The following is a 27,994-nucleotide window of genomic DNA, read 5'->3' as shown; positions in this document are numbered from 1 at the left end:
ATTATACATACCCAATTTTATGAATACAGTATTGCCACTTTTTGTAGAAATCTCTGAAACAATGTTTTCCCTTCAAACTGCAAATTATTTTAGTTACTTTACGTTCATACTTTACAAAAGTATCAAATTTTGGACGTTATCGTGCTTCCCCAAGTATTAAAATATCACTACAAACTATAAAATGGACGTTTAATTAGTCAGAATAGATTATTGAAGTCCACTAACGCCCTATTAAGAATATGTCTGATCCAATGTGGCAACAGCGTCTTCTGTATAAACTTTTAAAATGGAGTCCCATAAAAACAATTAAGAAAAAATTAATTTTGGAAAATTTATCCGCAAACCTTTGCTTTTCTTAATTATACTCAATCGGAAAATGTAGTTTACGTAGGAAAGTGCTACGATCTCGAAGTTATGATTTACATGGTTTGCATTTGGTTCACTAGACGACTGAAATAATATGGGTTGGTTAAGTTGCTGTGAATGCAAATCCAAAGAAGAAAAAATAACTGAGTTGGATTTCTCTCGTTGTGGAATCTCCGAGGTGCCTAATGAAGTATACCTCAACTCGCCCTCCTTAGAAGTACTACATCTTGAAGGAAATAAGGTTAATAACTTGTAGTCATTGATCTTTTCCACCTTATCAATAAAAACATCTTTTTTTTAATGTGGACATCTTTTGGGATAAAATTACGCTCCATTTAATATCTCCTGTGAGTGGTAAAGCCTTCACTTCCAAAATTTGAATAGGGATGGTACTATTGAACCCTGTTTTTTATTTACATTTGGATGGGAGTACTATAGGATGTTCCCAAAGTAAACCACCCTACTTTTACCACATATTCTAAATTGAAAAATAGTACTAGTTTGCTATAATATATACTATATTCTAAAATGAGACAGATGGTGTAATGAACTGATATCAATAGAAAAATCTCATACATTTCCCATTATTTTCTCATGTATCTTGAATACAATTATAGATGCCATGTTTTGAAGTTTTTAAATTGAATAAGGACTTAAAAATAATAATATTATAATCATCATTGTAATTATAATGTGTTTTTTCAAATTGAACTAACTTCATATTTTTGATATAAAATGTCAAATAACCAAAAAATTACATTACTGGTTGTCATTGATGTTAAAGATTTGTCTTGTTCTGAAAGAAACTTTAATTTAGTCTTACAGTGCTTTCAAATAACAGTTAATTATTTACCTAATTGAAGAAAAGTTGGGCATGGTATACAGGAACCTGACTTTCGATAAAATATTAGTCTATAGATTTCAATTAACATTTGCAAAATATCATTTTGTAGCTTCTAAAAATAGTGTGTATTCAAAATTTCAACTTAGTATCGCAAGAATTGGCAGAGCTATGACACAAAATTTTTAGTATGTAGTTTGCAGTATGGCATCTTGCTTTCAGGATATCCTGTAGAAACAAGATCATATAATCTGATTTTATCCATTTAATCCACCTTATATCTTTTACTATAACTAAAATGCTCATACACTAACAAAATTAATTTGAGACATCCTGCATATAACAGTATTTTCTAATTTCAGCTCAAAGATTTATCACCCCAGTTATTTCAGTGCATTGACCTTCGGTATTTAAATATCAGTGATAATGAAATCCGAGCCATCCCGCCACTTATTTCAAAACTGAGTAATCTACAGGTCTTGATATTTAGCAAAAATGGTTGGTAGTAATATCTTAACTAATTTTAAAAAATACTAAAAAATTCCATGTAGTTTTAGATGGAGTTCATCCAAATCTAGATAAACTGACCAAATTAACCATGCTAGATCTTAGTATGAACGATCTTGGAAAAGTGCCCGAAGCCATAATGAGCCTCATAAATTTACAGCAGCTCTGTTTAAATGATACAGGAATTGATTTTGTCCCTGCTAATATTGGGAGACTTTCAAATTTACGGATTCTAGAATTAAGGGATAATAATCTGTGTGAATTGCCTAAATCCATTAGACGTTTGACTAATTTACAGAGACTGGATGTTAGTGATAATAATCTCTCTAGTTTGGTAAAAGTTCCAGGTAATTTTTGTGTCCAGGAATACATATTGAATGGTTTTAGGGTGAAATTTGCGAGGCCCATGGGAATTTAACAGAATTGTGGATAAATGGTAACAATATATCTGAATTATCAGTCTCAATAACACATTTAAAGAAGATGAATGATTTTGATGCTTCTTATAATAACCTAGAATCAGTGCCAAAAGAAATAGGTCATTGGACAAAAATTACCAATTTAATTTTAAGTTTTAATGATCTCACAGGCCTACCAAAAGCGATAGGTAATCTGAGAAACCTCCAAGTCTTAAAATTGGAAACAAATTATTTAGAAGAGTTACCAAACACAATTTGCAAATTAGTTAATTTAGAGGAACTCAATCTCCAAAACAATTCATTGACCAAGGTGCCTAGTGGTATTGGACATCTCAGGAAATTAGCAACATTAATATTATCTGATAACAAATTGCAGTATTTACCACCAGGTTTGCAAATATCCCTTTTGACTACAAATCTTTAATTGTTTTATTTATAGAAATTGGCAGTTGTTGTGATCTTTCCATTCTTAATATTCACAACAACTTATTGGAAAAACTCCCAGAAGAGGTAGGCCACTTACAACACTTGACAACCTTAGGCCTTATAGGCAACAGATTGTCCTACCTTCCCATTACCATCTCCAAGCTTACAAATTTGAAGGCTTTGTGGCTTACCCCTAATCAAACCCAGCCCTTAATTCACCTGCAAAATGAAAAACTGGCCGATGGACAGGTCGTTTTAACTTCAGTAGTGTTCCCTCAAGTACCATTAAGGGAAATTTCAGTACCTCTACCCCATTTGAGCAACCAAACCAGCCATATTAGCTTTAACACTGAAAGAACTGATGCTGAACCTACTGAAAATAGTAATTTGTCTTTAAGTAGAACGCCTACACCTCATCACAAGGAGCTTAAAAGGTTGAGGGAAGTTTGGAGAAATTCTCACGTTCCAGGTAATTTTTGCCAAAAATTTAATTTCTAGAGTAACAGTACTGTATTTTTAGTCAACCAAGTTTTAAATGTGTCTGAAATAAAAGAAGCTAAAGTGACTCACATATCCGCTGATCTCAATACTTCCCAGACAAGCTTAAATGGTCATGAAAGCGAGCCTCCAAATATTCTAGAGAATGTTTTAGACAAACATGACCAAAGTAGAATAGACATTTTGGGAAATATGCAGAGGCATGATCAAAACAAGACTCCACCTAGACAACCTCCCCCATACCATATTGCAGCCGTTTACTCGAAAAATGCACATTTATTCGCCAACACTCCTCCGAGCCCTCATGATCAGCCCAAGCAATTCAGCCAGCAACAACCTGCTAACATACATATGCCAACACCAAAAATGGCCAATCGACATCAGCTGGTTGAAAGCAATAATCATGGGGGAACCTCTAACGATAAGTAAGTGATATTGATAATGTAACTTTTTTGTAAGTTGTGTGACATTTTTCATATTATCTTTCGACGATACATATTTATTATTAAAGCAAAAAAGTCATGATGAAGTCAATATCTACGAATACTGAAGAAGGGCTTGAAGGACAGGGGCGAGAAACCCACTGGCCATTCGGAAAACATGCCGTTTTGAAAGTTATAGATATTGAAATTCCGGAGCTTAACGAACCTGGCGATTTTCAAATTGTTGCCAAAAATGATGTAAGTTTTTATGTAATTTTAGAATTGAGCAGTGAAATTTTGGTTTAATTTTCAGGGCATATTTATTGAAGAGGTGAATAGTCAAGGGGCTCTATATCAGAGGTTACACCCTGGCGATAAGATTTTGGCCTTTGATGATACGGATTATACAGGTATAGATTCTTTGGCAGCATATCAAGACGCTACAAGGAAAATAGGTAATGTACGAATTGTAACAGTCTCGAGGAGACATGTTGTTTAATGTTCATTTAGTTTACTGTCTGATTCATTTTGTTGTTAGAAAAAGTATTCTAATGATATTAAGGGTGAAGTACAAATATTTATTGCGAGGTTTTTCTCTAATATCTCTAAATTTTAGGTGATTTTACTTGCATATTATTTGTTGTAAGTATTTTCTGTAAATTTTGCCAAGAAAAGGCTATTTGACTGCATTTTATGTTTAAGGTAATTTTTTAGGTAAGGTTACAGTTTGTTTAGTTATACACGATATAGATGTTTCAATATAGTTCAAAGCCAACATATTTTATACATACATTTTCTTATAATACATGTTTTTCGTCGTGAAGGTGTGGGATTATACATGTAAGGTGCTACAAAATTCTTAATCACTTCATTATGTGCCATTTGTTATTGGAAGTGTCTTTGGAAAATAAATCAAAATCCTGCTTAGCTTATCGCTTATCAACTTAATTGTACTGTGATTTGTTGTTAGGAGATTCCATCGGCTATTAGACTTAAAAAAGTGTTTTTATTCAGTAAATGTTATAATATTCTATCAATTGTTATCGTTTTCGTACTAAATCTCGGGAGTTGCCAAAATCTTGTAAAACTAAACAAGCTTGAAGGTCAGAAGTAGGTACCTCAAATTTGATGTATTTTAGTAACAGGCTGTGAACTTTATTTTTACGTGTAGTAGGTCGGATTCATGTTATAAAGTGTCTCATATAACGCGAGTTCGACCAGTAGTATTATATTTATTTCATTATTACTTTTCGCAAATTATATTACCCTTATTTATGTTCGTATTGTGTTTAGTATTATGAAAGTCAACATGGGGATTGATAGAAATAATTTGAATGATAAAGATACGTACTCTAAATGTATAGAAATAAGCCGTAATTAGTAATATTGAAAAAAGATGCGCACATTCATAGCACGAATCTCAAGTTTCAACAATTCCCCATTGTTGCCCTAGTTGGAAGGATTATTGTGTAAATATTTGTTGAAAGTTAACCACTGTAACGCAAGTTAAAATTCGAACTTTGTGTAATAACGTACTAGACCGTCCAACGAGTAACAAGAAAAATCTGGCAGATGCTTCACGAATCTTTGGGTCTAAAATTATGACAATAATGATTGTAACGACCTTCCAAAGCCAAAAATAATTTTCGATGTCGGTCTAGGGTAGTTTACGTAAGATCTGCTTTGAATCGCTGCTTGTTACTCGCTGTGCATAAAAGCAGGAAAAGTATTCACTGGTATATTTTGAGTGCTGGTCCTGTTCAGGCATTAGTTTTCCGTTTGGATAATTATACTCCATTAGGTGCCGTTTAGGGTTCTAAATTTGTTCACGTTCTTAATTATTATGCTCACTATATATTATTCTTCGCCTCTACATACTACTGTTCATATCTAAATTTATTAGTTCACTCACCTTGTCTCTTCGCAGAAGAGTAAACCCATTTACTTATCATTTTAGTTACATCTCTTTCAAGGCTTTAATGAATTTCATTTCTTCCGTAAGTGCAAACAACTGCAATGTACTGTTAATTTATGCAGTTTAAAAGTTTATTTACTCAATTACATTCGACTGACTTTAACATTTATACTTTTTTAATAAAAAAAAATAAATATTTACTATTATATTAAACCTAAATTGCGCTTTTTAATCGGAAAATGAAACTCCTTTTAACATCAATTTTATTGATTGAAACGTTTAATACAAAATGCGAATATTATAGACTAATCGCAAAGGAAATAAATTATCACAACGTTAAAAAATAAGAAGTTCTACTAACCAAAGTTAGATTCATTGTGGTTAAACGCAAAGAAATTAGACCGAACATGATATTCTAAGTAAAGCTAGAACCCGTGTAATAATAGAAAGAAACCACTTTAAATCTGATTTGGCAGTTTTGTGAAACTAGGTAAGCTTCTTTTTTAAAACGATATCCGCCACGTTGAAATGAGCAACTGTCTTTTCCTTCGGGGGAACCGACTGCTGGCAAAATCTTTTGAAAGCTTCTAATTCTAGTTCCTCATCGTCCATGTCATCTTCTAGGACGTCCCGCGGTTTGAAGACATTATCTATATAAACGAAATTTCATTCATGACTAAACCGGCAAACGATGGGGTCTATCGCACAAAACGAGCACCATAAAGAACATACTTTGATAAATATTCTTATTTAGACCTAAGAAACTTCACTCACATACCGTAAAGCCAATCATCTTCTTTGCCAAGCTCCAGACTAAATTCAGTGTCATTTGATGGGATTATCGAAACTTGAGCATCTTGACAGGAATTTTCAATTTCCATTTCATTCACTTTCTCATTTTTGTTATCGATTTTAGTGATTTCAATTCCCGGTAGACCCGACAAAATCTCTTGAGCGTCTAAAGATGATACAGTTCTAATGTTAGACGCTTCTTCCTTGGGCTTATCGAAGCCATTGAAAGTATGTTCCGGGGAGTAAGGATTGGGGTTGGAAAAATTCGGAACTTGAGATAATAAATCTGGGATTAAGGGTATGCCCAGTGGGGAAATATTGGAAGGTTTAGCTAGGCCTTTATTTAATGATTGTTGTAATCTGGAGCTTCTGATTGTTACCATTCCATTTTCCCTTGTAAATATCGCCGCTGGCGCACTTTCATCTATGGCGACAGGCGGTTTAATGAGGTTTTGAGCTTGAAAAGGCTGGAACATAGGATTTCTTAGAGTAACCATCTTCGGCTTATCTTTACTTTCATCAGTAGCCTTCTTATTTTTCTTTTTCTTCTTTTTGGATGTCTTGACTGCCTTTGGGTAATCAGTTTCAGATTTTTGAATCAACTTCTCTGTGTCCACCACTATCACACCCGACTTCCCTAATACTGAGGAGCCCTTATTTGAATCTGAATGCATGTAAGTCTTATTAGATGTTACAGGACCTTCAACTTTTGTAATAGTAATTCCTATAAACAAAATGAAATATGTTCAAGTTAGTTGGAGTGAAAAAACTGAATTATGATACCTGGTGGTAACCGCAGGTTTCCTAACGACCGGATTTCTTCTTCAGTGGGTTGGCGCTCTCGTTTGATTTCCTTCACTTTCTCCTTGGATTCTTGCTGGACAGAGTAAGGATCTGATACTATGGAAACTGGTGTTTTATCCACGGCCAAAGTAACTTTAACAACTTTGGCTACAACTTTTGGTTCTTGAGCTTCAGAATTTTGCGGCTCTGGTGCACTGCTACAGTTCAACTTTCCTGCGTTCTTCTTCTTTTTGCTACCTGAAATTGCAAACCAAAATAATAATTTTTGAAATAATTGCACTGCAAAGGAGTTATTACATTTTCCTTCTGAAGCTTTACAATTGTTGTTCTCAGAGGTGTTGCTAACTTTGGTGATGGTTTCAACATGTGGCTCTTCAACGAGAGTCGTCAAAAGTTTATCTTGATCTGGCGTACACCCTTTTAAAGTAATTGTAACAGACGGAGTCCCATTTTCTCCACCAGGAACTCTTTTTATAGTAACTATCGCAGGAATAGTTTCCTCTATCGTATTTTTCTGTACTGCTATATCTTGCCTCCTTTGGGCTTGCCGCTGCTTCTTTAATTTTTTCTTTAACTTTGCCTCCTCAACTTTTCTGAGCTCCTCTAACTGTTCTTTCTCCCTTTGAAGAAGCTTCTTGCGTTCGTCTTCCTGCCGCGCCAATTCTTCAAGCTTTCTTTGAGCCTCAAGTTCAGCTTGCAATTTGTCTTGCTCCTTCTTCTCTCTTTGCCGAGCTTTTTTAGCAGCCTTTTTATTCGCTATTTCTACTTTACTTTTTCCCGAGTTGCCCTCAATGTAATTTACTAAGCCACGAATTTCATTCATCTTACTACCAGACCCAAGAGATTCTGACAGATCTGGAGGTGTTGCCGGAAAATTTGATGGAGATGGTGGCAACGGAACCTGAATATGAAATTAGAAAATTTTTGCAAGATATAGGAAACCTTAGTTTACCCTGCTATCGCCTTTAAATTTACTGCTCAGTTCATTATCTAAAATCTTCTGGTTGCTCTTGTTTTCCCTTCGCCTCTCTTTTCTTCTATATAATCTCACTCTTAATTTATCACGCGGTTCTATGACTCTTTGAACACCGAATACTTCACAATAAGTGCAACTGCATTTCTTTGGTGGCAGGAAATTCTCGGATGAGGCTGAAATACGTGGGTACATTAATTTTCATAGTGAGGTATTGAGAAGGCCTACCTATTGGAATACACTCTTCTGAGGCCTTATTTTGGGATGGTCTGTAAATAATTTTTTTTTAAATAAAATCCTAATATAATGATACCCATACCTATGGCCGTTTTTTCGCATTTCCCTTAACATCAATTCGGTTTCAGCTAATTTTTCCGGAGTAATACTAGGCGAGATCGATTTTTCAGACTCATCTCTAAAAAATAAAACATATAAGTAGTTTTTTTTATATGCACTTGCCAATGATGCAATATGTTTCAAATTTTATTGTACAACCGTTAATCACGTATTGTACATCCGAAACAAAACCCTAATTTGCTTTATAAATCATGTTTCAAAAATGCTTCGTTAAACAAATACTTCAATTTTAGAAGGGCATACTTAAGTCTTAAGATGCACATGGACCTTTCTTTTAAAAAAACTACAAAAAAGGAATTCGCATTTTCTTAACAAAAAATGGTGCGTTATACCGAAAAATTCATGAATGTTTTCTTCAGAAACGAACAAGGAGTGGTAATCTTTTTTCTTTCAAAAATATTCAATGACCTATTGGCATCCACCTCACAGGAGTTACTAAAAATGGTATTTTTACTCCGAAATATATATCTTTCCTGCATTTTTGCACCTCTAAAATTAAACTTCAATACATTGAATTTCCTTAATAAAGTTTTTTTGGATTATAGTTCACAAGCAAACTAGAATTATTTTCGGACGTAGAATACGTAAAGTTTGTGCATTAAAACCTGAGACACTCTCCATTCTTACTTCAAGGCTTTTCCAAACCCATTAGCTATGAGTTCATCCCGAAGACTGGGAGTTCTGCCATTTTTCACTTTATCTCCAACTTTAGCATCCTTACGATTTTGCAGAAATTTCTCATAAGCCAATTTTGTGGAAGCTATGTCATACTTTTTTACTTTATTAATGTCTATGTTAACCTCAGCAGATATTTTAAGTTTGTCATTAAACATTTCACTCAATTGCACAGTACTGTCACCTAACTTAATAACATCCATTTTCTCAGATACTGTTTTTGTTAAACATAATGGGTTGGACACTTGACCAGGTGCACATAAGTCTTCGATATGACCTGAAAACAAAATAAATATACCACAATACTGAAGAAAATATTTACAAACTGACCATTAACATGCCTCTGAAACTGATCTAAGCTCAAAATACATTTACATCTCCTACAATAAGTGGTCCGCTCTTCAGTTGCTATAAATGAAAAATCATCATTTGAATCTAAGTAACATTTATATTTTGCTATTAAACACTCTTCGCATATGCATTGTCCATTTTTGTTCAATCCTGGGCCTTCAGGAAAGAAGTGTTTGTCTTTGAGCAAATCAAATAGATTATCATCCATTCTATCAAGATCAATAACCTTTTTTCTACAAAAAATTTTAATTTTAAATCAGAAATTCGCATGTTTATGTTTTTTTGTAGACACTTACGCATCTTTAGTGCGATCCACCCAAAAGGTGGCAGATAATAATTTTTTGTGAGCTGCCAACGCCCTTTTTTCCCTTATCCCTTCTTGCATATTATCTGGCAATTTTCTTTCCTGACTAGAAATACTTTTAATTATTTTTTGAGAGTTATAGATGGCATACACTTACTTATAAAGGGCAACCCTTTTTTCGTGATCAGCCCAAGTCTTTTTTAATTTATTCATAGAGGCAAAAGTTTGAGGAGTATCACCAGGGCTTTTCTTTGTCTGTAAACATAAATACCTCAACTTGGCTGAAGTGGATATACTTGAAACTCAATTACCTTAAGACATTCATCAACTTTAGTCTTTACTCTATCACTTTCATAGAAAAACCTAATAAAAATGAAAGTGTTGAAATCAATCCAACATACTCTGTAATTTTTATAGATAATATCTTTTTCAAAATCTGCAAATACTGCAACTAGACTTTTGGCTGCAGTCAACATTGCTTCATAATAAGCAAAAAATTCTGAAATGTTATTAAATATTTTTAAAAAACTTGATTTTTAATACTGTGTCTTACTTTTTAGGGCCTCATCTTTGTCATTTTGGCTATAATGCCACTGGGCAAAAATACAATACTCTCGTAATAAGGTGAATATTCTTAACCAAACTTGACTCTCATCTTCTATCCTTAAACTGTAATGAGTGGTAATAATAAACAATATTCTTAAAACATTAACACTTACTAATTAAGCAACTCCCTCATTTCACAAACAAAAAATGCTGACAAAGTTTCACTTGTAGTTTTTGGTACCTGACAGGCAAAATTCCTATAAGTGTAAAATAAATAATGCTGGAGGTCTATCCAAACAAAATGTGCTTTGGGGGCTTGCTCCTGAACTTTTTTCACAAAATCAAGCAACATCTTTTGTTCTATTTTCGTAAACTTATTGTCTTTCTTTGGCAATGGACCTATATTTTCCACTCTTAGACCTTTGAGGGTCTTTTGGGGATTCTGAAAGACAAACAACAACTCTCATTTATATTGGTATTGAAATGTGATAAATAAGACTTCTTGAGACTTTTGAAAGGCAAGGCTGTGAATAACTGAAATCATACTTTTGATGTTACGAAACATTGACTTGAGAAATTTAGGAGAGAAACAAAAACAGTTACTTGGCAGCTATATTAAGTGTTTTAGTAAGATTCTTATTGAGCAAATTTATAAACAAATTGTTACCCTATATATGGGATAAAAGAAGTGTTTGGTGAAGTTTTGTATGGGTTTTCAGCGTTTATAAACAATACCTTGACTAGTTGGTAGACATACTCCCGGGGCTTATCATAGACTTTCTTCAAATGATCGATAGAATATATACTGTCCTTATCTTCTTTACTAGCCTTAGTTCGCGTTAGATGATCATAATGAGCCCTGCGACAGGTCTGCCTGACCATAAGGTCAATAAACCGAAGCAAATCCAAAAGTCTATCAATTTTTTCCTTTTCGGCACCCATTTTGGCGATGCTCCTAAATTGTTTAAACTCATTTATCGCTTAAGCAAGTTTAAGGTAAATAATATAATAAGCTGGAGATATTGAACAGAGTTATTTACCTATAAATTTATTAAAAATAACTTAAGATCTTGCTTAGATATGCCTTTTTTTATGGCTCAAGCATCCACATTCCACTTTACATATACTCAACTATCAACTAACTATAACCTTCGGAAAATGGAAAATCAGAAACAATAGACAAGACCAGATGTCAGATGTCAATTACCAGAATTAGTTGAGACCACAATTATTATTAGGTTATGTTGTTTCTTTTTCTTTTGCTCAATGCAAATAAGGATAACAAATAACCAGAAAACATACCCTCACTTTTTATTAAGTATGTTCAGAAATTAACACTGTGAACGAGTGTGTAATAATTGGGTTCATTACACTATACGAAGGACTGATTTTTCTTATACAGGATGTTTTCGCTTTTTAATTAAGGGTGAAAAATAGAAGCAAGTGTTATTCGCTCAAAAATAAGGATTTAGAGTTATTTAAAAACATTAAAGAAAACTCATAGTAATTATTATTAATTAATATAACTGTTAGATGTATGTCTTCGGTAAATTCATTAGTTTTTTTATCAGTTAGACAGATATTTGATGATTAGTAGCAATTTTAAGTTCAGTACTTAAACATTACTGTCAAAGCATTTTTATGTACTTATTGTAATATATTAATACCTCTATAATAATTATTCAATTAGTAATAACTATTATTTAAAAGACATTTTAAATATTTTTCAGTCAAAAGTGGACGCACCTTTTGAAAGGGTGGAAGGAAAAAGGAATTACAAGTAGACAAAAGTTCAGTCTGTTGTGGAAGCACCCAAAATTTCCTTAATTTCGGGTGTCCCCAGTTTTTCCTTTTTTCTCTGAAAAATTAATATATTTTCTGTGAATATTAAAAAAAAATTGACTATCGTGACATGAAGTCGAACCGCCGGAAAAAGAGTCTGCTAACGGTAAAAAATCTAGGTCGAGGAAAAATAAAGACAGTTTCGCAAGTTAAAATTTTTTTCCGGATATCTTTGGAACCACTTCGTACTATTTAAATCTTAAAAATACATTTTTTTTGACTGATCAGCTTTGATGGAATTTCATCGATCCGATTTCTAGATCTTATTGGTAAGCCACGAATTTAGACCACCCTGTATTAAGTCGGTAAACCAGTCTTCATATTGCATGTCGCGCAGAGGAGCCAGGAACACAGTTGTTTCTTGTATTTTGTATTGTTAAACTGGTTAGAAATTCTAACCAGTTTAACAAAATGCAGTTACGTACAAAATACAAAGTTCAGTATAAAACGATAAATAACGTTCTTATCTAGGCCTACTTAATTAATTTCGCTCTGATTCTTGGCAGGGCAAATTAGGATCAAGTCCAGATTTGAGGGGTAATAGGGAGTTGATTTGAGCTTGTGGTTAAAGACTGTGAACTGGTCTTTCATTGATTTAATTTCATACGCTATTTTTTCAACCGAGGGCCAACGTTCAAGTCCATCTAGTCCCTCATAGGATGTCCTAATGGCACGCTGGAGATGTTAAGGCAAATTAACGCTCTATTATCTGTGAATAAGTGCTTAATAAGAGGACCTAGTTTATACCTTTCTTCATACATACATATGAAAATTGCAGGGATACTTCATATTTTATAGTTTAGCATATCGTTATAATTTTTTTAAGGGAATTTAATTAAAAAATCTAATCGACGAATACCTGCGTTACCGTAGAGATCGAGATCTCTTTCATTAAGAGCGAAGAACATTAAAAGTAGCGTTCTGCCAATAATAGAGATTAGCCCATCGGCTAATGGTTAAAAACGAGATGGTAAGGGTACTTGGAACTAGCTCCGCAATATGAGTAAAAGCAAATGCCGGCAAACAGTAGTAAACAGTACGCGGTGCGATGGTGACATGAACGTATGGTACTGATGGTACTATTATTCTTTTGGTGCGATCCTTTGCTACGAGTATAGGGCAGTGACATCGCTAGTTAAATGCCTTTGGTACTGCTCGCGCTTACCTACGGCGTGTAAACTGGATTTTGAATTGTTATTATTTTTACACACTTGGGAAGTAATTGCTGATGGATTTATTTATAGTGCAATTAGTGAGACGAAGACACTGCCGGAAAATGGTTTATTGGAGCTGTTAGTTCCTATGAGACATAGGTACCAAAAAGCTATATAGTAAGTGGAAATGGTTCAACTAGTTCAATGATTGAAGCTTTTTCATGTGAAGGTGTAGGGTTCCGGTTCTTTTTGTTATTTGTACGAATCTGATGTGGGTGCTGATATTTGGATGCTATACTTACACGCGATTTTCGGTATCTATTTGTATAACCATCGATGTGCAGGGAAAATTCTTGCGTTTATATGCCTACATGTGTCGCTGGTTTGAGTGGAACCATGAGTCGAAAGGAGGATGCCCGAAACCTTATTTTTAGGCTGAAAATCAGCGCACGAAAGAGGGGATGCCCAGTGTTTCTTGAAAAATCCTGTTGAGTCCTCCCCCCTTTGTTGCTGGAAGTTATTGCTTTTAAATTTTCAGCCACCTGCTTCGATGCGTTTTCACAGGTAACGTTTTCCATTTTCGTGATAGCACAACTACTCGTCGTTTTAAAAAATTCATATCGTTTCCATATTATAACTGCTGTGCAATCTTTTTTGCACTAAATAACAAATCGTATAGCGATACGAAATAATTGCAACAATTCTAACTAAAGGCGGAGTTAATAAGGAACATAATCTATCGGCTTTTCATGCCATTTCTATATAAATTTATATTAATGAAATTGCTTTGTTAATGGAAGCTGACCAGCAAGGTTCTCGTTTATAAATGTCAATATTTCATCTCAAGCACTTGCACTATGTCCTATTTGTATTTGTTATTATGTACATTTCTGCTTTGCTTTACTGAATTTATGGGCGCACACGTATTGTGGTGGATAGAAGGAATTTCCATTAACCACCGATAGAGTAATTAAGCACCGATAGAGTACGTCATAGAAATTTTCATAATTACCTCTCTTTTTAAATCATCTATAGATTTTCCATGTCATAAAAATATGGTTTATAGCTGCGTTATTAAAATAATGATGCTCGGAAACGGACTCAAAGCCATTTCATTTGCTTAATGCATGGTAAATGGAACTGAGACTGTTTCATCTGATATAAATTATCTATTTCTAACGTCTTTTTCCATTTAATTGGTCGATATCGATATCCTGTTAATGGTTATATATGTAGGTGTACTAAAGCTGCTCCAGGCTGGGCAATGAGGCCATTTATTAGGAGCTTTTATTGTCATTTTGCTGCTGCAATTTTACTATGAAAAAGGGGTTTGTTATTACACGGCAGGCTGCGTCCTAATTAGGCATATACTCCTTTGCCGCGTTGCAATGTAATAGCTGATAGGAGCATGCATGAGGAGAGAGAACAATGGTAGGTGTCTTCATTATCACTAATGTTTGCTCTCCTAGATAAGTGAATGAAAAACAAAGTAAAACGGTTTTAGACACCTCTGTTTTACCATAATATTAATGACTGACTTTTCATGTGAAGTAACTCCGTTATGTGGTACAATTGTTTATAAAGTATCGCCTGCGGCTTAGTTGGAAACTGTAAATTGCTGCAAATTTTGATCGAAAGACTGCTGCTGCTGCCGCTGCTACTGCTTTATCGGTTGGTAGTTAATAGTTATCAGATGCTGTAAAATTTATTAACAGGTCCACAATCCCATTAAATACTAAATGTAATATGGTGCTGTGAAAGGCATTTAGTAACCATTGATTTTTAGCCATAATTTTTAACACTAGATTTACCACATCAGTTAAAATGATCGGTGCATTTTCCTAGTTGATGGAATGAGTTGTACGCAGCTATAATAAATTATAAATACTGCGCAAGCGCAGCAGGATTAAAACAAACGTTATGCGGGTGTGAATGACACACAAATGTGATGACATTCGTTGATTGAATTTTGAAGGGTGGGGGTCGTGAATTTTCGTTGAAAGTACCGCAAAAAAATATTTCTCCAGATACTGAAACGATCAAAACTGTATTGTTCAGTAAGAAAATTAAATGCACAGAGAAATATTCTCTTATTATCAATTTCAATTTATTTTCATAATTATCGCCAGGCCCCAAAAATGGCAAAACGAAAGAATTGTCTGTGTTTTTGGAAAATATGACCGAACAAATGTTCGGATGTTGAAAATGATGAATTTTATGATAGCACGGGCGAATTGTTAGATGACCAAAGTGATTCACACGGCAGGAGCCATGAGAAAAGAACAGCAAGCCAAATCTATGCATGCAAATACATATTGCGACAAATTCAATACTACCAATTAGGTTTCTGGTTCAGAATTGAAATAAAATTTCAAATCGCTGTTTATGTTATACGTTTACTGTACTCATTATTATACTGAATAGTATATAAAGGTAATTTATAATTTTTTAAAGGTATGCAGGGTGTTTGTTAGAGCGATAGAGTGTTTTCATTGGATGATAGATGGGCTCATTTTAAATCTCTATAACCATGTTTATTCTAATACAAAGTCTCATCGTTTTTGAAATATCAACTTCCTCAGATTTTTATGCGACATAATTGATTTGATACAATTAATTTCATTTTTTTAGCATTAAATGCTTTCCGCTTTTGGAGATGTTTTTTAAAATATTCTTAATATGTATATTCAGAAAACGAAACTACAATTAATTAAAAATAATCATTACAAACAATTAAGTAGACACATTAATATGTTAAAATACTTTGGTTCCCATTTATTCCTCCATTTTAAACAACATTTTCTTCAATGCGGCGCTACCTCAAGAAATTCAAATAGCCTTAAAAATTGCTCTCTTGTATGCTCTTTAAAATGATAAATGACATTATGACAAAGTTATAGCTCACACAACTTGAAACAAAAGGAAGTATTAACCACAACAAGAAAATGAGTGACATTAAACTTAAATAAGTATTAATAGTCTTAAAACTTACAGCGTTAGTTCTAGCTTAAGCAATATTACCACTAATTAATTTCATTTTCAAAATGAAACCCTTTCTAATGCATTTACCTGCTCCCTCTACGCTGTTCGCCCTATCTCTCTCCTTGGCCGATATTTCAAAAACGATGAGACTTTGTGTGATGATAAATATGGTTGAATAGATCCCAATTTTTCTCACTGAAAACTTCCTATCACTCTACCAAACGCCCTGTATAAAGACTGGAAACCTCTCTAACCGTTTTTGCTAAGACCAGTCATTTTGACAGGTGTGGGTGGCAATAGGTGCATATAGTCAAACTGTCGGTATATCTAATGCTAAGAAAGGGAACAAGAAGGTGATGAGTAAGCCATTTTCAAGCTCCGTTTCTCCGCATGAAAATACCTCTCTGGAATAATTTCAAACTAATAAATAGGCTGTCATTGCCTATCAGTAGTTCCTTCTAAATAATATCGGCTCTCATAAAACGCACATACCATAATTTGTCGTATGCCTTTTGACAACCACAACGTTGGCTGCAAATTGCTTGTTTATTTTCATGTAGTAAACCACACTTTGCTGTCTGCAATATGTTGCCTGTGCCTTGGTCTTTTTTACTTTTTTAAGTAACGGTATCACCTTTCATCCTAAAATCGTGGTATGCAACAAGCTAAGCTTCCGGAGTAAAAAGCCCCCTCTGGAGCCCCCCGGGACGTTTGCCTCTCCTCCTCTAATTTCTTCTTCTATTTTCTTCAAAGTTTTCGCATCAAATCAACCGTTATGGTTGTTAATATGCATAACGCATTAACAATGTTATTTCTTACGCGACAATTTTCAAATGTGTGTTTTTTAAGCGGGGCAGCAAGAACCACTTTTATGGCTTGTTGCAACAAATATACAGTTCTTTGTGTTAATTTGCATCTTCGTTAACGTTCCACCGAGAATTGTTTATCCAGAAGCAACGTGCATTAAAGATATCCGAATATCACCGATATATGTACCGTTACCTTCTTCGCAAGTGGAACTTTTTGCAACAATAATAATCGTCGTAATAGGTAGTTCCAGAAGCACTTAACTGCAATCTTCAGCCATATTCACGCCTCTCTTTCTCAAAATCTATTCGCTGACAAAAACAGGAACTAAGCACATTTTCCTGGTAAAACAATATATTGCCGGTTCTTTAAAAGCTATTAGCATTATTTATTGCCGAATGAGAAGTCCCATGCAGTGATTAAATAGCAATTAATTGACAATCAAAATTTCAGGACTTCGGTGATGGTGGCTTGCCTTGAAAGTGAACTGCACGTCATTGTTTGGAATGCGGTTTAATCTACGCTTCTAAGCCATATCTTAATTGGTTATCATATTTTGGAATATACAGGTGCATACATACATAGTATTGGCAATTAACACTCGGTTAAATTATTTGATTTCGATCCTGATTGGATTTTATTTTTACTTTCGATTGGTTATTTTCCGATCCCTTTTTCAAGGAAAATATTGTTTCAATTGGGAGATCCAGAGGAGGGAAATTGCTCTCTTGAGAGAGTCATTCAATTCCACGGATAATGCTCAATTGTTCTAAATCTATTAAGATTTTTCAGTCGTAGGTTGGAGTTGCCACAAAAGTCGACGGAATTGGATTTTCAAAAGCGCAATGAAATCTCACAAATTATTTGAAACGATCCAGACTTATTCTTTTAAAACAGGCCAGTTTTAAAAAAATAAAACCCTGGGGTATTTGAGTGCAAGCATGCTCTTGAGACAAGCCCTGGAAAACGTTTGAAACTTTCCAATTTTTTATAATATATCGTCATGGAGATATTTCAGAAGGCGGTAGCACTCTGCAAAATAATTAAAAAATGCTAATAGACTTATGGTCAAAAACGCACCATTTTTGATATACAGGGTGGAAAAGTTTCATACATTCTCTCATAGTTTGCGTTTTCCTCACGTGTGCCTTGTGTTAAATTTTTGAAATTTCATACACCTATTTTTTTAAGACCCCCACAACAAAATGTGAATATCATCGGTAGCCATACACAGTCTCCATAGTGATTTGTTATATCCTGTATTTTTGTGTTGCTTGAAGCCAGGGAAATCGGTTTTTCACCAAATGATAGGAAAATACTCGTATACAAGTCTACTATACGTTTCTAAGCCATGTCTTAACTGGTTATTGTCATATTTTGCCATTGCAAGAATGCGCAGGTTATATTGCAATTAGTTCTTTAACCCAATTGATTTTAATCTTGATTGAATTTTATTTTCACGATTGATCGAATTTAATTGTCCTTTGTTAATGACTGCTGCTTAATTCGTTTGGTTTTAAGTCTAATTGATTTCTTAAAATCACGGTTTTTTCTCTTCCAATTTCCACTCTGCTGACTCTGCTTATTCATTAACCCCGTATGCTCTTCGGTAATCTTTATGGTCAGTTTCGCAACAATTAAAAACAATATTATGACATTCACTGCTAAGTAAATGTATTTTGCGAACAATCATTTAATATTTACAAGTTTTTTCGCACGAATGATTTTTCACGCCATTTTTCTTAAATGTAAAGCATAAATCATTTTGCGGTCACGTTAGGCTTTGTTGTAATGTGTTTCTATAAAAGCTCGCTATACTTCAAATTTAATAAGAATTGTATGGCTTTCGGTAATAATTGAAAACAATTATAAACGGATTTAAAAAGCGTATAGTTACTTATTTCACATCCTCTGCAGAATCAGCAAATGATAGGTCTCATGCTGCAGTTTTTTGCTTGCAGAGTAGTCAATATTTTGTTTAGTCACAGCCAACAAGAATCGCTGTCAGTATTCTTCAATACGTTCCTCATAAATTGTGCAAAAACTTGTATAATTGCCCTGCAAGGTTATGGCATTTATGCAACAAAAATAACTGAGGAGTCTTCATTACTATACCATAAATTATGCGTTTTCACTAAAGACCATCTCGAATTAATTTAGCAGCAGCCTTGGAAGTCAAGATTAAAGTATAATAACACACTTTTGCGTCTTATTGCAATCAAAACACAATCTCTTGGGCTTTTAGATTATTCCGACATGGGTATCTACTTATTGTTTGCTTATACCTACTCCGAAGTCACTCATAGATGAATCTCATGTAGCCATTCTAATACTGTACAGGTTGTCACAAGAGCGCTACAAAAATGTTATTTTTTAAAATGGAAATTCAAGGTGTCTGACCGTGTTAAGAATTGAATAGGTGTTCGAACGGGGTGGATTATCTTGCTGCTTACTTCATTCTAGCTGTATGCGGGGAGAGCTCTAACAGTTTGTATTTAAAGTTCAATGGTAGTTCAACATATTTTTCTTATGTAATTTTCCTGTTTCAAACTTGAATTTTTTCCAGAATTAAAGAAGTAATTAAGTCAAAAATTTAAAAAAAAACATATTTTATAGAAAAAGTTAAAAAAAATTAAGGAATTTGGACCAAACAATTCGACATCAAACTTAAAAAATGAACAGTCTCCAATTTTGTCTGCTTAAACTATCATTTGCTACCACTATGCCTGTCGACCTAGGACTCAAACTCAAATGTTAATTGCTGAGCATATGTATATCCATCCTGCTCTGGTACAGGCTCTTGACTCAAGACAGCAAATATAACGTACGTGTCAACTGCAATCAGAGCTTACTTTCTGAATGTGAGTTGATCACACCGGTACAATGGTCGCTAATGAGAGTTTTAATAGGAAAAGCAGTATTTTTTTGATACAGGGTGCCACAAATTTGTGCCGTCTTGTTAACTTGAGTGCATGGTCGGTATTAGGGGTATTCGTGGGAAATGCATAATTGTTGCATTATATGAAAAGAAGAATGTTTCTTTCGTAGAACAGAAAGAACGTACATTTGCTGTAGGTATTAAATATTTTTTGATTATACTTTTGGCTCTTCAAACATGAATAAAATTTTCCCCTAATATACATATACATTCTTGTAAGATACATTAAACCGAGCCTTACATATGTCTAGTATAATATGGATAATTATTTCCAGCATGTACTACTGAAGAAACTTAATATATGTCAACCTGTTTCTGATGGGATCCCGAGAATTCCATACGGCTAATAGTGATACTTTTCAATGTAGCTGGGAAGGCAGAGATTACTGAGATGAACGAAAATCCTTTATAACCTCGAATTCTTAAATTAGTAACTTTTTTCTCGTTTTTTTTTCTTACAGATCAAATTGGTGGTCGTTCTCCTGTACGCTTAAATTGTAAATAATTGCAGGGGAACTTTGTTTACTTCCAGCTGAAGTGTTCAGAGAAAGTTCATTTCAAAGACGCCGTTTTAATTGCCCTGCTAAACAGTTTATTGCTACCAAATATATGTTGGACTTAATTTTGAAGACGTGGTTATATAAAGACCGTGTTATCATGACGATCCTTGAGACGCAGGGTCGTTATACCCATCACATTATGGAAAAATGACTTATTATTAGACGTATGATTTTTAATAGTGAGATAAATTGTTATTATTAATATGGCTCCATCTCAGACTCCATTATGCCCTGAGGCGTCGGGATGGTTTTGATATTGCATTTTTTGCTCTTCTCTCTGGATGGTGTCAGAGCAGTTTAATTCATTAATCGCCACGCACGAAAGGGCAGTGATCGAGTCTCTGCAATTTTTTGTAATACTTGTGGTTTCCCCTATAAAAATGCCTTGACGAAATATCCATACTAATCAAGCATAACTTTCCTGTCACATTCATTCTAAATGCAATAAATATTTGGAATAGTTATTAATACAACGTCCACATATCACACGAGGCAGATATCACGTTTCAAAGTGTTGTGCAAAGGCAGAAATTTCGCTTTCATATCTTGAGGCATTTGGAATTGGAATGTGGTACCTACCGTGACTTAGTGCGCCGGGCCCTACAATCTTTTGGGTCCCTGGTACCTTTTTTGTCTATTACGTAATCACAAGTTAAATAAATTAATGCTTGCTCAAAACTAGATTTATTGGGTTATTTATCTTGATGTAAAACGAATCGGTGTTACTTTTTGGAACCGGTTATTTCGATGGCCTTAAGTAGTGGCGGAGGAGCTACCTATAAAGTGAGTTTGTGTTGGAATAAATGGTTTCTTATTGATTTTGACATATATGGAGAGCGTTGCAAAATGGCTTAATCCCAATCAGGCCTTCATGTAATAACTGTATTACCAACTGTCGTCATTACGCACTTACGCAACACGTAAAGAAAGACAAATTTCGGACCAGTAAAATTGCCTGATTGTGTAGTTATAAACTACGCTTTTAAAGCGAAAATATCTCTTATTAGTACTTGTTCAATAGCCTTGACTTTACACAAGGAATTCAGACAATCCTTTCAAGCTTTTAATCGTGTACGTACTACGGCACATATTCAAATCAAATTCTTGCGACTATTAAGAAACACAATCAATTAATGCAGGCTTAAAGTACCTTTTTCTTGTTTAAATTGCTTCAGAGGGCAGTACTAACGTGAGAAATTGAAAATTCCGATTTATTATTTTTATTTGCAAGGAGTGGCTTCACTAGTTTCGTGTTGGGTAATCCGCACTGCGGTGTGTTTAAACCGATAAACTTTTACCTAAATAAATATTGCATCGTATGGTGACCTACTTATATGGTGAAACTGGCTCTCTCCAGGTTCAAATAATAATACTTATTGCTGTTAAAATTTTGGATTAATGTGAATCAGACAAATTCACATTTCTGCAAAAGAGAGGAGTTTTTGGCAGAACTAGCTCTCACAGCTAAAACATTTAGTTAAACGGGCGTGGTACTGGGATATGCCCCTCAGGCATGGAGATCTTCATTGTGAAAGCGGGAAGAAGCGACTACAGAGTCGTCAAAGTCTTCAGACGACATTTGGAAAAATTGCCGAAAAGAATACTGCGGGGATGGCCCGTCAGCAGTAGGAGTCACTAGACCTGCAGCAAAGGAAAGGGGGCAGAAGCGGCTTTCCCTCCAATGATTAACAATATAGAGAAGACCTATTCAGATAAAGAAATGGCGTTAGCGTTCTTCCTTGACATAGAAAGAGCATTCCTCAAGGCAAGGCAATAACCGGCAACATTTGCGATACTCTCATGGCTCAGGGCGCCCAGCTCGTGGGATGGGTCAAAGCAACACTTCAGGATTGCACTGTCACAGTATTTCTGAGAGATCATCATCAAGGTTTAGGATGTACACTTTACATGTCCACAGTGCTACACTACATAGGCGTGGAAATTATGCTCCCTGCAGAATCATAATTCTATTGATAACATACAGCAGACCAATAAAAATTGAACACGAAATTTTATTGTATTCAGTTTTCATGGAGTCCTGAGTTCGCTTTGAGTTGATTTTCTGCATTGGACTTGAGTATCTCATTCGAGAGTCGGAAGTTCATCCCGGAGGAGAAAGATGGTTCTGCACCTAAAACTGACTTAAGTCCTAGATATAAGACAGACTGGAACCTTAGTCGGTAGGCACAACGCGCACAGGTTGTGCATAGCTTATTGCACACTCACACTCCTAGAAAGTGAAATGAGAACTCTCTCCCTCTGCGGTGTTTGCAGATGGGGCACACTGCATTCCCCGGAAGGGCCCATCGCTCTTTATCCTGCAATAACTTTCGAAGACACCCACATTGTTAAGTAAGATGGGAAAGTTCTAAACAATTTTTAATGACAAACATAAGGACGAGATACTTTTGTATAAGACAAATTTAGCTAAATCTTAATACTTCTATACTATCCCCTGGCAGCCGGTAATGGTACTTCCTAAGTGCTACTAGCTCTGAAACCGCTCTGCGCAAGGGAGTTACAGTTAACTCGACAAATAATGTGTCTTTTCTTCCCTACACTCATATCCAGGTTATTCTAATTTCAGAACAAATACTAATCAGGACAACAGTCACATACACGATACTACAGATATTTGCTTTGCCTTTCCTAGGCCGCATCTATTAATTAGCTCGCTTTAAAATTGTATTCTTTATTGTTAACCCACATTTTAGCATTGAGTGCCATTATGCTTATACCATTTATGTCAGCTAATGCATACATAAATTGACATTCCAATTAGGCCATAATTAGACGTATTTAAATTGTATCCTTATACATTCCGTACGATTTTTCAGATTTATTGTAGGGTACTTCTAACTGAATATTATAGTATAAATGGAGGCATGCGAGCATATTCTTATGAAATACAGTTAGGTAATAAGTAGGTACTCTTTGTATCGAATTTGTATATATGCGCATATATTGGAGCTGCCTTCTAGCTTAACGATGGGTTTGACAATTTTTTACCGAAGTTGTCTAAGTGAAACCAACTTGAAAAAAATTAATTACATGGGAGAAATGAAATTCAAACCAAAAAAAGAACCAAACTATTGTTTTCCCACGACCCCATATGAAAGTAAACGCCATCAATGGAGGTAGCATTCGCGAAAACAAATCTACCACACTCGTATGTTAGGAAGTCCTAATACACGCGTGCTATCGACATAGGTGAATAATGGATACAGCGCAATGAACTTCTTTTGGTAAACAAATTATTATATGCTAGTAATATGCTATTGTATTAGCTAATTAGGCAAAATTTCTTTCAATAATTTAGCTACATCTTACGCGTGTCAAAAGCAGTAAAAAGACGATATTTTCGACAAGAATATTCAGAAAAATACCACAAAATGTCAAAAGTCTCCCCTAGTCGGTCACTACGAACGTGATCATGCGCAGACCTGCAACGATGAAGTTGCGTAAGATATCCGCTAGGGCTCCCGATCTATAGGGATCTTTTTTTGTATATAGTCCATGGTCGGGTGAAAAACAACGTACATAACTCGTAAGATAGTTTCTTAACACACTCGCGTGACTGCCGCCCTTGCCTGCGGCTCGTGTGCAACATTTCACGCTCGTGCGTTAGAAGTTACTTTCTTAACTTGTTATGTAAATAACTATTATTTATGCGTTTTAACCTACACGAATTTTTGTGTGTTGGCCAATATATTGTATCCATTTTTCCTCTTGTGAAGGTTGAATTCTTTATTATACTTACGATTACCATAATAGATTTATTAGTTTATAGTTCTCAATCACGTATACATATTAAAATATTTTACCCGAGATGGTATAGTGCATTCTGGCAATTGGGATATAAAATTGATAATCAGAAGACAACAAAATGCTGATCGTAGGCGACAGGAATTCACAACACAAGGCAATAAAACGATAAACGTATTCCGAGAAATAACAATAAAAATTGGCATTTTAAAGGTTTTACTGTGCTTTTTATGCACGTTTGGTTTCTCTCTATACAAATTTGTCTAAAACTTTAGTGTGACTCATCGTCAAGCCTTCTTTTTACGTGAATAACTTACAAAGCACCATTACGAATAAAATCTATCTCCTTGACTTGCAATTTTCGAAACTGCAGCTGGAACGGTGGATGAACGGTCATGACTATGACCAAGCAGAAATACATTGATGGTCAGTGGATTCTGTAGTCAGTAATGCTTTAAAATTGAATCAAATCTAAAGCTGCAGGCTCAGACATGCCTACCTAAATATTTATATACAGGAACTTACGTGAATAATGTTCCCATGAGAATGCCTTCAGAAGGTTGTGACTCAATCATATTTATAAGAAGATGAAATCAGCTATTAAGAAACAAAGAATTTTAGGTTTAGTTTGGCCAACCTTGTTTGTACTGTGATCTTTTCGACTGATTTTAGGTTTTAGCGTTTAAAATATTCTGTAAAAAAGCTAATTATCTAGCATAAGGATTACCATAAGCGGCCTCCAGGGCAAGATCGTCCCTTTGCGCTATGGTTGGGCAAACTATAATTTATGATTTTCGCAACTCGCAATTATCAGTTTTTTGCTCATATTTTGGCATCCTCTGTATATATTTTTAATGTTAGAACGTTTTTTTGAACGGGCACAAAACTTTTTTCTAATTTGAGTCACCCTGTATCTCTTACCATTTCCGCAACTCCCCTATAACTCGTTTTCTTTAGGACACCCTGTATGGGTGATCCATATCTCACTTTGTTTGAAAGTTTGCAAAGGAGAGATCTTGGACTTGCACTTTATACAGGGTGTCGCAGAAATTGTGGTACCAATTAGAACTGGGTACTAGTGGTGGAAGTCTTAAACAAAACTTGCGGTATTCAAAAGTAATAAATGATCAAAATTTCATTATACTCCATGGATCAAATGGAAATCTCATAACTGGTACTTTATAGCAGCTTTTTGCGTTGTTGTTATAAATATCAAAATATCAAGTATTTCTCTCGACTTCATATGGATTTTGATCAATTTCTTACGGCTAGAGTGCACCAATGCGGAAATTACCGGTAATTAAGCAAATTTCACCAGCGTCAAATTGTTGGCTCATATAAGTATAGTGTTCCCTTCCGAGAAATTGGAAATTCTCTTAATCGCACCAAACTCTCACTATGAGTTGTTATCACTTATGGGTTATGGAGGATCAGGAAACTCGTAGCAGAGGACGTAAAGGCCAAAAACAGTACTGCTTTCTTCTAAGTAGCAGCTTTCTCTCATATGTAATTTTTTGCTCTAACTTTTACGCTAACAGAGGTTAACCGATGGGTAACCTAACTATTATCTAGGTATCTAACTAACTTAGCAACTAGGAGTTTGCTAAGAGATAAGACGGATTAGCTGTGGAGACCTCCTGTATATAGAGTAGGCAGTTTATATTGGAAGGTCTCTGGCATGTGTTGAAGGGTGTGGTAGTGACGTGTGATGTAAACATATCACTCTTGCGGTTTTTGAGATAATTCACTGTAAAAAAAAATACTGTACGTTATTGACATTGATCCACAGGTACATGTCAAAATGATTTTAAAATCTAAAGGATGATTTTTTTTTTTTGGTAAAAGATGAGGCTCGACCCAACTTTTTATCAGCAACAACTGCTTTTTTTTAAACTTTGAATTTCTCAGTGAATTTAGATTTTTTTAAAAATCTTTTACATTTTTCCATGTCAATCCCCGTTTTCCCTTTTTTTTTGGAAGAGTAATAGACATGATTCTCCCCTAAAAAGTGCATATAATTTTCTCATGTGGGTTTTCAAGTGATCACAAATCATGATAGAAATAGTGTTTTCTACTGAAGAATAATTTTTAAAAAAACCTTAAGTAGGTGTTGAAATATCAGAGGTACTTCTGGGATAAGTGCATCTGTTACTTGATGTCAGTCAGGTGTTTGATGGTAAATAGTAAATGACGAGAAAAAACGACCTACGTTTACGGTTCACCGCCTACGCTTGATTTTTTATGATCATCCGTTATTTGACACACTATTTTTGCAATTTATGATGAATCTGAAAATTCACATGAGAAGGCTATTTGCACTTTTGCAAGTTACTCGAAAATGATTAAAAAATCAATCCGAGGTTTTGAAAATAAACAATCAGTGGCGAATCACAAAAAGGTTTTGGATAGCGATGGAGCGCTTGATTCGTGGAAAAATACTACCCTGTAGATTTTCAAAAACACTTCAGCATGTCAAAATGTACTGACCATCATAGATACATGTACGGTAAAAATATCGGTGCGTGGAATCTCAAAAACTTTAGGAGCTGTATGGAAAATGCTACAAAAAATCTTAAGTTTTGATATCCTGCATCTTAGAAATTAAGGCTCTTGATGTACCCCTAAATTTTTGTACATACTTGCCTCATACTTTGGCTCTTTTTTTGACTTGTTAACTTTTTTCACTTTTTGAACATGCACCTTTTGAAGACGCAAACTAGAAACGTAGCGTTAATTGTGAAAAGGAATGCAAAATCGCATCTCACCATAGAGAAATCGATGTAGAACTCCCCTTCTTGGAAAAAAACCATTCGCGACGAACCGCATTAAGACATTTTTGCGATAAAAAATTATCCTCGGTGGACCACATTTTAGAGCCTCAATCAAATCGAAATTTTTATTTGCGACTTCTTCAAAAAAGACACGATAAACATCACATACAATTGAATAGATACTTGCCGTAAGTGATATAACTTAATGGAACACCGGCCTGGGAAAATTCAAACTGAGATGGTCTCGTTACGAAACCATTACGTTACGTTCTCAGCCAACAATAATGATTTATTGTGTAAAAATTATCACTTTAATATACGGGCCTTTGAGCTAAAGTCTTCATCTGTAACATTAAAAGCTCGGAGAGAATGAGAACGTTCATTAATTTAATTCTATTCACTATTATTGTCGTACTATATTCACGTCTAATTGTCGATGTTACGAAACTATTTTATCCCATTAGTGCATTCTACGTTTCCTTGCAATTTCGGCTAATAAAAGTCAGGGAAGTAAAATCTGCGTCTGTTATAGAGCTAAAGCCCTCGTGGGCAGTAAAACGCACACAAAGAATTCTTTATTCGTTTATCGCATCCAGCTAAAATTTTATATGAATTTGCGAATAGATCACGCTATCGACCGCAATCTTTCACATGTATGAGTTTATTGTTACTTCTCCTCATTTGCCTTCTGAAACTATAAGTTAAAACATGTGTTTAACGTGCAGTGACAGCCATAGAATTAAGAACGCCTACTTATTTTGCTGAAATTGCAATATATTGTATATATGTTCTCAAAGAAGCTGTGGGGATCCCAAAGCTCCTATTTTATAAGAGGTTAGGGGATTCCCGTGTTTTACGAAAATGCGAAATCGATTATCGCATTTGAAGCACTGACGAAGAGCGGACACTAAATTAAGAACGCCGGCGATTTCTCAATTTAGAATATTTATTGGTGATAATTTGCTAACATTTTCATAAG

At 34.7% G+C, this 27,994-nt stretch overlaps 3 protein-coding genes across 5 annotated transcripts in view; 2 read left to right on the top strand and 1 right to left on the bottom strand.

The window, feature by feature from the left end:
• Positions 1-281: 281 nt before the first annotated feature.
• On the top strand, positions 282-4,764 carry Lap1 (leucine rich repeat containing protein 7 lap1). The gene is made up of 8 exons (XM_066390953.1): positions 282-607; positions 1,570-1,705; positions 1,759-2,048; positions 2,102-2,522; positions 2,573-3,028; positions 3,080-3,482; positions 3,569-3,737; positions 3,793-4,764. Exons 1-8 carry the CDS (start codon positions 461-463, stop codon positions 3,976-3,978), a joined length of 2,208 nt encoding a protein of 735 aa, XP_066247050.1. The 5' UTR covers positions 282-460; the 3' UTR covers positions 3,979-4,764.
• An 876-nt stretch (positions 4,765-5,640) lies between these two features.
• Positions 5,641-11,354, bottom strand: LOC136409452 (uncharacterized). Of its 2 annotated transcripts, none has more exons than XM_066390948.1 (16): positions 11,237-11,354; positions 10,932-11,151; positions 10,370-10,638; positions 10,204-10,319; positions 9,962-10,149; positions 9,808-9,905; positions 9,643-9,756; positions 9,326-9,579; positions 8,948-9,272; positions 8,283-8,378; positions 8,192-8,232; positions 7,943-8,139; positions 7,288-7,891; positions 6,970-7,227; positions 6,173-6,910; positions 5,641-6,044 (listed from the first exon to the last, which is right to left on the bottom strand). In XM_066390948.1, the coding sequence occupies exons 2-16, from the start codon at positions 11,136-11,138 to the stop codon at positions 5,881-5,883; spliced, it is 3,669 nt and encodes a 1,222-aa protein (XP_066247045.1). In that variant the 5' UTR covers positions 11,139-11,151; positions 11,237-11,354; the 3' UTR covers positions 5,641-5,880. The 2 variants fall into 2 exon arrangements, with proteins under 2 accessions (XP_066247045.1, XP_066247046.1); XM_066390949.1 differs by having other exon boundaries at positions 5,911-6,044; positions 6,169-6,910.
• A 1,693-nt stretch (positions 11,355-13,047) lies between these two features.
• LOC136409476 (uncharacterized) overlaps positions 13,048-27,994 on the top strand; it is a 30,929-nt gene continuing 15,982 nt past the window's right edge. The window contains exon 1 of one of the 2 annotated variants that reach the window (XM_066390977.1): positions 13,048-13,369. The gene's annotated coding sequence lies outside the window, so the exon portion shown is untranslated. Of the gene's footprint in view, positions 13,370-20,165; positions 20,350-27,994 lie in introns of those variants that run through there. The other variant, XM_066390976.1, reaches the window with a different exon arrangement.

Source organism: Euwallacea similis, chromosome 6 (assembly GCF_039881205.1).
Source record: "Euwallacea similis isolate ESF13 chromosome 6, ESF131.1, whole genome shotgun sequence".
Taxonomy (NCBI): domain Eukaryota; kingdom Metazoa; phylum Arthropoda; class Insecta; order Coleoptera; family Curculionidae; genus Euwallacea; species Euwallacea similis.
Note: the sequence above shows the minus strand (reverse complement) of the source record. Positions and strands in the feature narration are given on the sequence as shown.